At 50.5% G+C, this 13,366-nt stretch overlaps 1 protein-coding gene across 1 annotated transcript; it reads right to left on the bottom strand.

Annotated features, from left to right (window-relative positions):
• Positions 1-11,955: 11,955 nt before the first annotated feature.
• On the bottom strand, positions 11,956-12,825 carry LOC134057303 (olfactory receptor 14A16-like; the record flags this gene model as incomplete). The annotated part of the gene is made up of 1 exon (XM_062514295.1): positions 11,956-12,825. A coding segment is annotated over one exon (870 nt), but the record flags the coding sequence as incomplete, so codon positions are not given.
• Positions 12,826-13,366: the final 541 nt, after the last annotated feature.

Raw genomic sequence — 13,366 nt, 5'->3', positions numbered from 1 at the left:
AGGGCTTCTCAAGGAGCGTTGGGTGTGCCAAAGGACAAATGAAGCAGCAGCACAGTGCCCGAGACTCGGACGCGTGACCGTGCCAGTGTCCAGAGCGCTGTCAGGCAGTGCTGGGAACCTGAGTGCGGTTCTGGTCCCCACAAATGAGGAATCACAGCCCCTGCCCCAGACCCAGTCAGAAAGCCAAGCAAGTGAGACCAGAGGGAGGGCACCCTTCCAGTCTCTCTTGGGCATGGCTGCAAAACAGCCCCTGCTTCTTCTTCCTCCACCTGTGATTGGGGTGTGCTGATGGCAGAGCCAGCCAGGTTGTGCTCTGTGTGCCAAAGCCTGTTGAGAGGGGGAAGGAAAAGTGCTGCGTGCAGAGCAGAATCCTGTAAAGTGCTGGCAAGAGCATCCTGCACGAGCACAGCTCTGGTCTGTGGCCAGGAACAGCCTGGTTTTGCTGCCATGAACGCAGGCAGGACTCCAGGCAGGTGAAGAGGCAGCGGGCAGCTTGGGTTTGTAGAGGGCCTGGGGATGCATATCTGAACCTCCACCTGGAAACACCCTTGGAGGAATATGACCTAGAGTTGGAGTGCCTGTTCTGCAGCCCTCAGGGCTCTTGGCCAGCCCAGGGCATGTGCCACCTGCCAGGGACAGCTCTCAGCCTGCCTGGCAGCTCCCCATGGACTGTGGGCAGAAGTTGGAGGTGGAAGGAGCCACCCCCATCAGGGCAGATTCCTCCTGCTCTGGAGATGCTGCTGCATGGCCAGGGCTGCTCTCAGCTCTCTCCTTAAGGCAAGGCAAAGGGGCTGTCAGGTGTGTCTGTGTCCCTGAGACACCTGCACTGTCCCACGGGGCATCAGCAGATGTGCCTCAGATCTGCCTCACAAAGTGCCTCCTCCTCAGCCTGCTCTGCCTACAGGCAGCAGCAGCAGCACCTTGGCTTGCAGCACCTCAGTTTATCTGAGCTGCCCTTCAGGCCTGGCTGCCAGGGAGATGCCCCTGGGCAGTGCCCTGTGCTGGGAGGGGGCTGCAGGGCAGAGCTGAGGCCCCAGGGCTGGGCTGGGCTCTGGCAGCACTGGCAGGGACAAGCCTTGGATAGAGACAAACAGCTCCCAGTAGGAACAACTCCTGGCAGCAGAGAGCCAGACTAAAGCTGGATATCCCTCCATGTCCAGATGCACAGGAAAAGAGAGGATGATTCAGAGAAAATGATTATTGAACTGGAGTCTTCAAAAAGTCCACTTTATTTTTTAAGAATGCTTATGTTCACGCTGAAATAGAGGAAGGTGTAATCAGGAAATGGCACCTGTGTGGGACCATTAGGTCTGACTGCACTGGGGTACAGGGAGCTCTGTTGTCCCTCTGGCCTCCCTCGTGTTCAGACTGAGAGTGATGCTGAAGATGATAGAGTAATCCAGCAGCAAAAACCTAAACTTAAAAATAAAAAATGTGTAGTGAGGCTTCCCCATAGGAAGATAAGTAGTTTTGACTGGATTCCAGAAATTATTCCATAGGATTGAATGAGAGATATTGCTCCAAGCTTGTCAATAACTTCTTTGAACAGTCCACAATGCCCACAGTGAAGAAATGTCCAACAGCAGCTCCATCAGGCACTTCCTCCTGCTGGCATTGGCAGACACGCGGCAGCTGCAGCTCCTGCACTTCTGCCTCTTCCTGGGCATCTCCCTGGCTGCCCTCCTGGCCAACGGCCTCATCATCAGCGCCGTAGCCTGCGGCCACCACCTGCACACCCCCATGTTCTTCTTCCTGCTCAACCTGGCCCTCACTGACCTGGGCTCCATCTGCACCACTGTCCCCAAAGCCATGCACAATTCCCTCTGGCACACCAACAACATCTCCTACTCTGCATGTGCTGCTCAGGTGTTTTCTCTTATGCTATTTCTTGCAGCCGAGTATTTCCTCCTGACCATCATGAGCTACGACCGCTACGTGTCCATCTGCAAACCCCTGCACTACGGGACCCTCCTGGGCAGCAGAGCTTGTGCCCACATGGCAGCAGCTGCCTGGGCCAGTGCCTTTCTCAATGCTCTGCTGCACACAGCCAATACATTTTCCCTGCCCCTGTGCCAGGGAAATGCCCTGGGCCAGTTCTTCTGTGAAATCCCACATATCCTCAAACTCTCCTGCTCACACTCCTACCTCAGGGAACTTGTTCTTCTTGCTGTTATTGTCTGTTTAGCATCTGGGTGTTTTCTTTGGTGTTTTCTCCTATGTGCAGATCTTCAGGTTTCATGCTAAGGATCCCCTCTGAGCAGGGAAGGCACAAAGCCTTTTCCACCTGCCTTCCTCACCTGGCTGTGCTCTCCCTGTTCCTCAGCACTGGGACATTTGCTCACGTAAAGCCCCCTTCAATCTCATTCCCATCCCTGGATCTGTTCCTGTCAGATCTGTACTCGGTGGTGCCTCCAGCCCTGAACCCCCAAATCTACAGTCTGAGGAAACTGGAGCTCAAGGATGGTCTGAGAAAAATCATCGTTCATGCTTTCAGAAGCAAGAAACTCTCATTCTCCTTTCTAGCTCTTACGATGTTACTCATTAATGCCCACTCTGTGTCCTGTGTATTTTTTTTTTCTTCTGGCACATGTAATGTATTTTTGTGTGTTTGTTAACAGGAAAACCTTTGTCTCTAACACTTTCATCTCAGTATTTGCATTTTTAGTGCAAATTTCAGACTATATAGTCCCAGAGCCTTATTATATATGTGGTTACACAAAATAAAGAAATCTGTATTGCCATGTTAGCTGTGACATCTTTCCTCCATGACTTGTCTGGAGCTACAGGGTCGGTGCCTCAAGGCAGAGCTGGGGAGAAAAAGGAACCCCAGTGCTCCTGAGTGACAGAGAGCCCCAAGGCTTCAGCTCCACAACCTCCTCGTTATGCAGCACACAGAGGGGGCACAGGCTGCAGGAGAGATGGCCGAGGGCTGGGCAGGGCTGGCAGGGCCAGAGGCACCCAGGCCTTTGTCCCCTGGGCTCGGGCAGGGCCTCTGCAGGCCCCACAGAAGGAACTTTCCTGGCAGGGGCCGCACTTTGCTTCTGCCTCGGCCCTCCCTGAGGAGGCTGGCAGGGCTTGCAGGCTGATGCCATTTGTCCTTGCTGCCCCTGCCATCCCACTGCCCCAGCAACAGCCCCGAGCCACCCGTGAGGGACAGGCCCTGCTGTCCCAGGCCTGGGCTCAGCCTTGGCCTTTCTGCTTCCTCCAGCCAGCCCAGGCCTTGCTCAGCATTGCAGTTCCCTGCTCACAGCCTTTGGCTCCTGCAATCCTGCCCTCAAGGATCTGCTCTCCCCAGGCCCTGGGGAGCCTTGGGCACTCCCTGCCCTCACTCATGGCGGCCACTGATGCTCCAAGGCACTTGCAGTTTTGCTGCTGACTCCTGCAGCAGCTTCTTCAACCTTCTCTCAGTGCCTCAGGCTCCTGCCATCAGCCCCAAATCCCCAAATCTGGGCATCATTAAAATACACAAAGGCCTTGGGAGCTCTTTGTCTTCCTTCCATTGTCCTCAAGTCTCCAGGGCTTGTGCAGCTGCTTGCAGTCACTTTGGAGTTCTGTTAAGGAGGGAGATTTCAAAGTGCACCTCATGATTTTTGGTTTTAATCCAGGGCATATTATTTTTATTTTTCAGCTCATTGCAGAGGAGATAGAAAAATGATAGATCACTCCCCAGGTGATGTTGATGCTGAATGTCTCCTTAGGAGATCTGGGCACAGAGAAGAATGATCCCTTTCAGGGCTGACCCTGTTTGGACAACCTGCTCCTCACCCCAACCTCACCATGTCTGACATTGCTCATCTGGGACTGATATCCAGAAACATAAAAATTCCCTATAAATTTATTCTTATAATTACACTTTAATAAATAATAAAATTATAAATATTTTTTCTATATAAAAGGAAATATTATCTGTTTACCATTTAATAAATTTAAAATAATTAAATTTAAAAAATGACGTTATTTTTCTATTTCTAAAAATATTATTTTTGTTGCCTAATTTTCATATTTATATTAAAATCTATACATTTTTAGCAACCAGAGATATTACTGGTCATGGGTTCTAAGTACCACAATTCCATTAATTATTGCCTCTTGTTTTCTCCCTCCTTATGCTAATTAATCTTTTTTTCAGTCCTCTTCTAATACTTTTTATTATTTTCACATTCAGAGTAAAAAAGGCCACTTGGGGATCCATGGAGACTTTTCTGGGGCACAGTTGGGGATGATTTGGGTCTGGGGAGGGAATTTAGAGAGAACTTGAGGGTCTGGAGGACACTTCAGGGAGCCGGGTGGGCACTGGGCAGGGCACTGAGGGATTCTGACGGACACCTCGGCGTCCGGGGCAGCTCTTGGGGGTCCAGGGGGGAAACTTGGAGGTCAGGGAGGGGAATGTGGAGCCCTTCTGGGTCCGGGCGGGCACTTGGGGGGCTCGAACGGGGCTCTCTGGGGCGCGGGGGATGATGGGAGTTGTAGGCGCGGGTAGAATACTGTTCAATGGAGCCGCGGAGCATCACGGGAGTTGAAGGCGCAGCTGCAATGTCTCTCTGTCGGGCGCGGTGCATGACGGGAGCTGTAGTCCCGGAAGTGTCTGGGACGGGGCATTTGGGGTCCGGGAAGGCTCCTGGGGGACACTTTTGAGTCCGAGCTGTGACTGGAGGTGCTCAGGGTGGAACGTGTACGGTTCGGGAGCATTTGGGGGGAGCTTGGGGAGGTCTAACGGGGCCCTTTAGGGCGCAGGATACGGCAGGAATTTTAAGCGGGAACCTGTGTTATGATGTGATGCGGAGCCGCGGGAGGTGACAGATGAATTCCTAGAAGTGATTGTAACGAGAATCTGTGGTGCTGGGAGCACTCAGGGAATCCGGAGCCGCTTTTGGGGGATTCTGAGAGGATGGTGAGGGGGCAGTTCGGGATCCTGGAGAGTGTGGGGGACGCTTATGGGACATGAGGGGAGGGGGCAGATAGCGGAGTTCTGTGGAGCGCGGGGCATGATGGACGTTGTAGTCCCAGCTCCAATGGGGCTCTATGGGGCCGCGGTGCATGATGGGAGTTAGAGGCAAAAAGGAAAGATGGCGCCGTCGCCAGGCACCGCCCCCAGTCTCCGATCCCCGGCGCTGATTGGCTGCGGGCAGTGATGGGCGGGGGCGGGAGCAGCCCATTGAACCCCTCCAGTCCCTCCCAGTACAGCCCAGTTCATCCCTAGGACAGTTCAATACAACCCCAGCACCTCTCCAGGCCCTCCCAATACACCTGAGTTCATTCCTACTTTCTCCCAGTTCTCCCCAGTGTCATCCCCACACTGTTCAGAGTGTCTCCAGTTTGTCTCAGTATACCCCAGTATCACTCAAAGTATTCAAACTTGGCTCCAGTATTGCCCTGTCTTAGTCCCGGTATGTCCCAGTGTGTCCCAGTGTGTTTCTGTGTCCGCCCACAGTCCATCCCAGTCCACCCAGATTCCCCCTCAGCATTCCCAATGTTCCCCAGTATGTCCCAGTCCTCCCCAGTACTTCCAAGGAAATTTGAGCTTCTCATGGTTTCCATGGCACCCAAACCCAGCAGTGGGGTCAGTGCAGTGTCCATGGCCACAGCCCCTGGCAGTGCCCAGTGCAGGTTGGGATGATGATCCACCCTCACAGCTGGCCCAGGGCAGCTCTGCAGTGGTTTTGGTGGCACCTTGGGCTGGCACACACCTGAGGAGTGTGTCTGTTTGCTGTGGGGGAAACTAGGAGTTTTGGATTGCTTCAAGAAAAAAGGGAAAACCCCTCTTTGCCAGACCTCCTGAGGAGTGACTAGGGATCGATATCGGTCACTGAATGCTGCAATCACCTCTGCTCTCTAGAGAACAGTAATAAAAGACACCATTTAAAATAGGAATATGGTTACGTTTCTTAGAAAATATTCTTGAAATATTTCTCCATAAGTAGAGTTGAAACTTTCCTCATTACTGCAGCAGACCAGTGGGAAATCAAGGCAGAGCTGTGGTTTGTTAGGAACCCTCTCAAGAACTCCGAGTCAGAATCAAAGTCCAAAGTTTCTTTTCCTTTTAATGGATCCCACTGAGGGACACAACTGAGAAAGTGTGCCCAGGTTGCATTCAGAGCAGGAAATTGGAGGCAGTGATGACAGGAGGGGACAAAGAGAAGCCAAGTCTTGGTGGCCTGGGGCACAGCAGGGTCTGTGCCAGCAAGGGCTGTGAGCAGACACCTTGTCCTGAGCCACTGGGGCCTCCTGGCACAGCCCCAGCAAGGCTGGGCACTGTCAGCCCTTGTCCTGCCCTCAGCATCCCCCCACATGCCAGTGGCCTCAGGGATCTGCTGGGTCCAGTCCCTGAGGAGCCTTGGTCAGGAATGGCCCTGGGGGCTCCTTCATGCTCCCAGGGACTGCAGGTTTTTCCATGGACTTTGGGTTTTGCTCTTGTCTTGGAGTCTCTGAGAACTTTGTGCAATCATGGCCTCCCATTTTCTGCTTTAATTAGTCTCTTGAGAGCCTTTGTCAGTAACAACACTCAGTGGGCCTCATGGGATCTTAAAGATACTTCAATTTTTGAGGTACTTTCCTTTGTCCTTTGTTCTTTAAGTCTGGGAGGTTTTTGTGCAATCATGGCCTCCAGTTCTCTCCTCCAAGGAGTCAAAGAGAATCCTGTGTTGGGGATGGACCTCAGTGGCACCCATTAAGGCTTTGAGACACTTTGGGTTTTTCTTCTGACTCTCACTCTTGGAAAGATAACTGCAATCTCCTCTCAGGCCCTGAGGTTCAAGGGCTCAGCACCAAAAGCACCACGGGGCTCACTGGGATCAAAGAACTCCTGACAAACCACGGCTCTGCCTTGATTTCCCTCTGGTCTGTTGCAGTTCATCAAGAAGGTTTTCAAATCCACTTAGGGAGAAATATTTCAAAGAGCTTCTAAGAAATATCCATTCCTATTTTGAATGAATGGTTTTTAATACTGCTCTGTTTAGAGCAGAGTTGACTGCAGCACTCTGTGACTGATATTGATCCAGGGTCTCTCCTCAGGAGGTCTGGCCTGTTCAGAGGAGCTGTGACTTGAGGTCTGACCCAGTGCGGATAACCTTGCTACATATTCCCCAACTCCATCCTGTCTGTCCTCCCTCATCTGGGACGACCTTTGCTTGCAGAACTGGCTGCACTGAGACAGAGACAGGATTTTCCTTTTATTTTTTAGAAGAATCTAGAATTCCTAACTTTCACCATTAAAAACAGGTTCACTCCTCAGGTGTGTGCCAGACCAAGGTGCCACCAAGGAGGTTCCCCTTCCCTAAGGCAGAACCCTGGAAAGAATGTTTGAGACCTTTGAATTCCTTGGTTCCTTGAGGCCTTGCAGTGTCAAAAAGGTCCCTTGGTTCCAGGAGGTTCATTGGTGTCACCATGGTCTGTCTCCTTGGTTCCATAAGGTTCATTGGTGTCACCATGGTCTCTCTCCTTGGTTCCAAGAGGTTCATTGGTGTCACCATGGTCTCTCTCCTTGGTTCCAGGAGGTTCATTGGTGTCACCATGGTCTCTCTCCTTGGTTCCAGGAGCCATCACAATGTCACAACAGCCCCCTGGTTCCATGAGGTTCCTGCAGCAGGACTTCCCCTGTGGCACAGCACAGCTCATCTGTTCTGTCCATCAGCTGGGCCATCACTCAGGGCATCTTCCCCCTCTCAGCAATTGCTGACATAACCCAGGCTGGACATCTGTCCTGTGCTGAGTTCTCTCTGGTGCCAGGGAGGTGGAATTCCCAGCTGACCATGAACATCCTGCCTTGAGAGCAGACTGAAGGGAGGGAGATAAGCCTTGAATTTCTGAGTGACACACACTTCACTGTACAAACTATAAAATATACACAAAACTTTCACCAAACAAAACTCTTCTGCATAGTCCCTGGAAACAGGTAGGGCTTCACTCCCAAATCTGGATGAATCTTTGTGGTTCCTTTTCTGGAAGCTGAGTGAAAGGGCTCCATGTGCACTCCCTCATCAGTTCAGTGGTAAGTTACATTGGCTCCTGATCTCTGCTATTTCTTCACTGGCTGTAATATAGGTAACTTTATTGTGCAGTGTCTTTGTAGTTCTGTTTATCCTGCGCACTACGTATGTTACTTAAAGTCTCTTGTCTGTTAATCTTGAGTCGATTCAAAATAAATATTTCATTTTATACTAGACATAATTTGCCATTCTAAAGAACTTGTGAGCAAAGGGAGTTTGGGGTTCAGGTATCCTGAAACAGAGCTACTGCCAGAAACCTGAGCATAAGGCAGGAGTTGTCTAAGTTTTCACTAAAGTTTTAACATATTTCATTTAAAACAATGAACAAGAAATTTTTTCCCATTTATTCTTTTCCTGTTTATAGATTGATCTGACCAGTCTCCAGTTTATATTGATCCCCAGCACCTCCTCATGCACTCTGAACAAATATCAATATCAAGACCCTTTATGGCTGACAGTCTATCACACTCTGCCCCTACCCCCACCCCACCATTTCTCTCATCCAAGCCCTGGCACTCAGAGCAGCCCAGTGCAAATCTGAGCTTCCTCCAGTCCAGGCTGTGCCTGCAGCTTTCAGCTCCTTGGCACCAAGTCCCAGCTGCTTTCCTTGGAGAAGGAGCTGCCCCAGACACAGAGGGATGTTCATTTGGGGTCAGCAAACAGAAGCCAAGGCAGGCCCAGCTCCATGGCAAACACAAGTGCAGCCCAAGGAGTGCTGGGCAATGGAGCCACATGCAGGGGTGTCCCCAGGGCTCAGGACTGGGGCCAGGGCAGTTCAATGTGTTCCTTGCTGATGTGCACCAGGCCATGGAGGGCACCCTGAGTCAGTGTCCAGGGGAGCCCAAGCTGGCTGGGAGTGTGGCTGTGCTGCAGGGCAGCAAGCTCTGCAGAGGGATCTGGCCAGGCTGGAGCCATGGGCCCAGGACAATTGGATGAGCTTCAGCAAGGCCAAGGGCCGGCTCCTGCCCTGGGCTCACAACCACCCCAAATCCCTGGCCGTGCCCTGCCCCTGATCCCCACAGCCTGTCCTGTTTCCTTCATCCCTGCATTGCCAGGGACTTTGTGGGACAAGGGAGCTCTGCTGTGGCTGTGGAGGGAGGTGCAAGAGCCACCAGTGCAGTGGGCACCACAGCTCATCAGGTTTGTGTCCTTTGGGGGTCAGGAACTGCTGAGACTCAGAGGCACAGAGGCAATGGGAAGGCCACAGAAGCAGCTGGTCTAGTGAAGAGACATCCTCAGACACGGCCATTTAAACAGGAGTGGTGGAAACACTCAAATGAAGAGGGACATGAAATAATACACAGCATAGTGGTAACACAGGTAGAGGGGAAGAGCAGGATTTCTTCTCCTGCCATCAGTACATATCCAGGAAATTTCTGTTCTCTCCTGGTGGGAAAATTCTGACGTTTCTTCAAATACTCAAATGCCCCAACTAATGAGATGTGCTCACGCACCTCGCAAGCTGCAGGTCCCCAACATCCCCAGGACTGCTCTTGTCCCATAAACATCTGCTGGCCCATTCCAAAATTGGGATTAACATGGAAAATATTTTATCAAGTCTGCAGAAACTGGGTCAGACCTTAGTGGTTCAAGTCTGGATTTGGTCTGAAACTGGAAATCCCAAAAGACAGAGACAGAGCATCATTTCAGAACCTGTCTGAGCCCATGGGAACAAAGGTTTTCCACATGTCCTGTCTGATCTCCCCTCTTTCCCCCCTTTCCACCCATTGTCTTTTGTCTCCCCCCAGGCCCCCCGGTGAAGATCCTGGCTCTGTGTTCTCCATCAGCTCCTGGCTGGCACTGCCAGGCTGGGATGAGGAGCCCCTCAGCCTTCCCTGCTCCGGGCTGGACAAGCCCAGCTCCCTCAGCCTCTGCTCACAGCCAAAGGGCTCCAGCCCCACTTGGAGGCCCTTCCCTCACCCTGCTCCAGCTGCCAGACATCTTTCCTGCCCTGGGCAACCCAAACCATGCCCCAGTGCCCTGGATAATCCACGTCCTTGATGTCCTGGTCCCACAGCCCTGGGTGCTCCTGCCCTGCCTCGCTGCCAGGGCACACGGCTGCCTCCTGCCCAGCTCCTGCCCACCAGGAGTTTTCTGACAGGGCCTGGTGGATACAGGGAGGGCTCTGGATGTTGTCTACTTGAACTTTAGCCTTGGACACCCCATCCCACAGCATTCCCTGGAAAAGCTGAAGCCTGTGGCTTGGAGCGGTTCACCCGTACCTGGGCTAAGAACTGGATGGACATCGGGGCCCAGAGAGTGGTGGGGAATGGTGCCACATGCAGCGTGTGTGCAGTGGTGTCCTGCAGGAATCAGTGTGGGCCCAGTCCTGTTTAACATCTTTATTGATGATGTGGAGAAGGGAGCACAGTGCACCATCAGCAAATGTGCAGATGGCACCAAGCTGGGTGTGAGTGTGGATGTGCTGGAGGGTAGGAGAGCTCTGCAGAGGGACCTGGACAGGCTGGATCCAGGGCCCAAATCCAACAGGGTGAGGTTCAACAAGACCAAGAGCTGGGTCCTGCACCTTGACCACACCAACCCCTGCAGTGCTCCAGGCTGGGGACAGAGTGGCTGGAGAGGGGCCAGGCAGAAAGGGACCTGGGGGCAGTGATGGACAGCAGGGTGGACATGAGCCAGCAGTGTGCCCAGGTGGGCAATGGCACCTGGCCTGTGTTATAAGTGAGTTACAGGAATTGATAGAAATAAATTTGATTAGATTTAGTATAATTTATTTAATAAGTGATAATAAGTAAAATAGTGTTGGGTGGTTGGGGACTTTTGTTTTATTAATGGTTCATGATTTTTTATTTGATAGTTTTGATTTATATATTTTTAATTTTTTGTGTTTTGTATCTTTTTTGTTGTGTTTTGTGAATGTGTGGTGTGTTGTTATGGTTTTTTTTGTTTTCTAGTCGTTGTGTGGATGAAGGTTTTTTATTTTTTTGGTGTTTTGATGTATATTTATATATTTGTTATATAATATTTAGGATTTTTTATTTTTTGTTTATTTTATTGGATGGTTGTAGTTAGATTTCATGTTTGTAGTTAGGTTTTATATTTGTATTTAAATTTTGGGAAATATACATTTTGGGTTTTTTTGTTGTTGTGAATTAGGTTTGGTGAATAAATATTGATTGCATTTTGTTTTATTATTTTTTATTTTGTTTATTGAACTGTTGTAATTTTTGATGCTTTAGAATTCGAGTTTTAGTTAAGATTGGGGGTTTTTTTTTGGTTTATATCTAGTTTGGATGAGTATTAAATGGGTAGTTTTTAGGTGGATTTTTATAATAGTAATTATTTTGTTAAGAATATAAGGTTTAAATGATAATTTAAAATTAGTAATATTATTAGTTTGGTAAGAGATGATAAGAGGGTGGGGTATGGTTATGGGGAATGGTTAAACTATGATTTATATTAATTTTGTTGGGGGGTTTTTTGTGCTTTTTTTAAAAATTTTTTTGTAGATTTGTTATGGTATTTTGTGTAATTTTAGTATGACTTGTAGATATATAGTATTTTTTTTAAGAGTAGTGTAAAGTTTTTTTTTTGTTGTAAAAATATTAATGGATGAGGAATGGTGTGGCCATCAGGAGCCGAGCTGCTGTGCCACCCCTGACCTGCCCCCACCTCTGCACACAGATATTGCTGCTGCAGCTCTAGAGAAGGGAGCAGAAGGAAGCTTCAAAGAAATGAGATCCCCAATAAAAAAAAAAAAATTTGGGAGATCCTTTAGTTCATTTAAAGCTACAGAGAAGAGAGCACCTCATGGACAGAGTCCGGGGCCACAGAAAAGGTGGAGAGACAAAAAAATATCACAAATATAGACGTGATTTTGTGCACAAATTATTAGACTAAAACAAAGGTAAAAACTTTTGGCAAGAAAGAAAAAAAAAAAGAATTCTCAAAAATGACTCATATTACAAGTGACTAGGAGAAAATGGCAACTCACAGAAATTGGCAAAGTTCACAGTTTCTGAAACCTTCCAGTCATCAGTGTCCACAGTGCAGCCTTGAGCTCCTGGTTCCTCAGGCTGTAGATGAGGGGGTTCAGGACTGGAGGCACCACTGAGTACAGAACTGACAGGGACAGATCCAGGGATGGGGAGGAGATGGAGGGGGGCTTCAGGTAGGCAAAAAAGGCAGTGCTGAGGAACAGGGAGACCACGGCCAGGTGAGGGAGGCAGGTGGAAAAGGCTTTGTGCCTTCCCTGCTCAGAGGGGATCCTCAGCACAGCCCTGAAGATCTGCACATAGGAGAAAACAATGAACACAAAACAGCCAAGTGCTAAACAGACACCAACAGCAATGAGCCCAAGTTCCCTGAGGTAGGAGTGTGAGCAGGAGAGTTTGAGGATCTGGGGCACCTCACAGAAGAACTGGCCCAGGGCATTGCCATGGCACAGGGGCAGGGAAAATGTATTGGCTGTGTGCAGCAGGGAATAGAGAAAGGCACTGGCCCAGGCAGCTGCTGCCATGTGGGCACAAGCTCTGCTGCCCAGGAGGGTCCCGTAGTGCAGGGGTTTGCAGATGGACACGTAGCGGTCGTAGCTCATGATGGTCAGAAGGTAAATCTCTGCTGACATGAAGAATGAAAAGAAGAACACCTGAGCAGCACATGCAGAGTAGGAGATGTTGTTGGTGTGCCAGAGGGAATTGTGCATGGCTTTGGGGACAGTGGTGCAGATGGAGCCCAGGTCAGTGAGGGCCAGGTTGAGCAGGAAGAAGAACATGGGGGTGTGCAGGTGGTGGCCGCAGGCTACGGCGCTGATGATGAGGCCGTTGGCCAGGAGGGCAGCCAGGGAGATGCCCAGGAAGAGGCAGAAGTGCAGGAGCTGCAGCTGCCGCGTGTCTGCCAACGCCAGCAGGAGGAAGTGCCTGATGGAGCTGCTGTTGGACATTTGCTGTGTCTTGGCATGGGGACCTGTAAAATAAAAAGAAATCATGGAATAGTTCAATTTTGGGAGGACTTGAAATATCCCAGCCCAGCTTGGTGTCACTTTCCCCCCACTGCCTGCCCAGGGCTCTGCTGCCTGGAGCTCTCCCTGCCAGCTGCTGCTTCCCTGTGCCCAGGGCTGGGCCCTGCCAGTGCTGCCAGAGCCCAGCCCAGCCCTGGGGGCTCAGCTCTGCCCTGCAGACCCCTCCCAGCACAGGGCACTGCCAGGGCCAGCTCTGCCTCTGCAGGCTCTGATGGCAAAGTCAGAGCAACCCTGAGGAGGTTGGAAAAGCAACACTGATGGTGCCTGTAAGGGACCCTGTGCTGATTTCTTTCTTTGCCTGGTTTATTCAGACCTGAGAGAAACTGTTTTTATTGTTCTCAACCTGAATAGACATATGAATATCAAGGTTCAATTTTTCCATCTAGGTGACCCTGAGCAG

The sequence above is a fragment of the Cinclus cinclus genome, unplaced genomic scaffold, assembly GCF_963662255.1.
Source record: "Cinclus cinclus unplaced genomic scaffold, bCinCin1.1 SCAFFOLD_32, whole genome shotgun sequence".
NCBI lineage: Eukaryota > Metazoa > Chordata > Aves > Passeriformes > Cinclidae > Cinclus > Cinclus cinclus.
The sequence above is the reverse complement of the archived record's forward strand: the minus strand, read 5'-3'. Positions and strand labels throughout refer to the sequence as shown.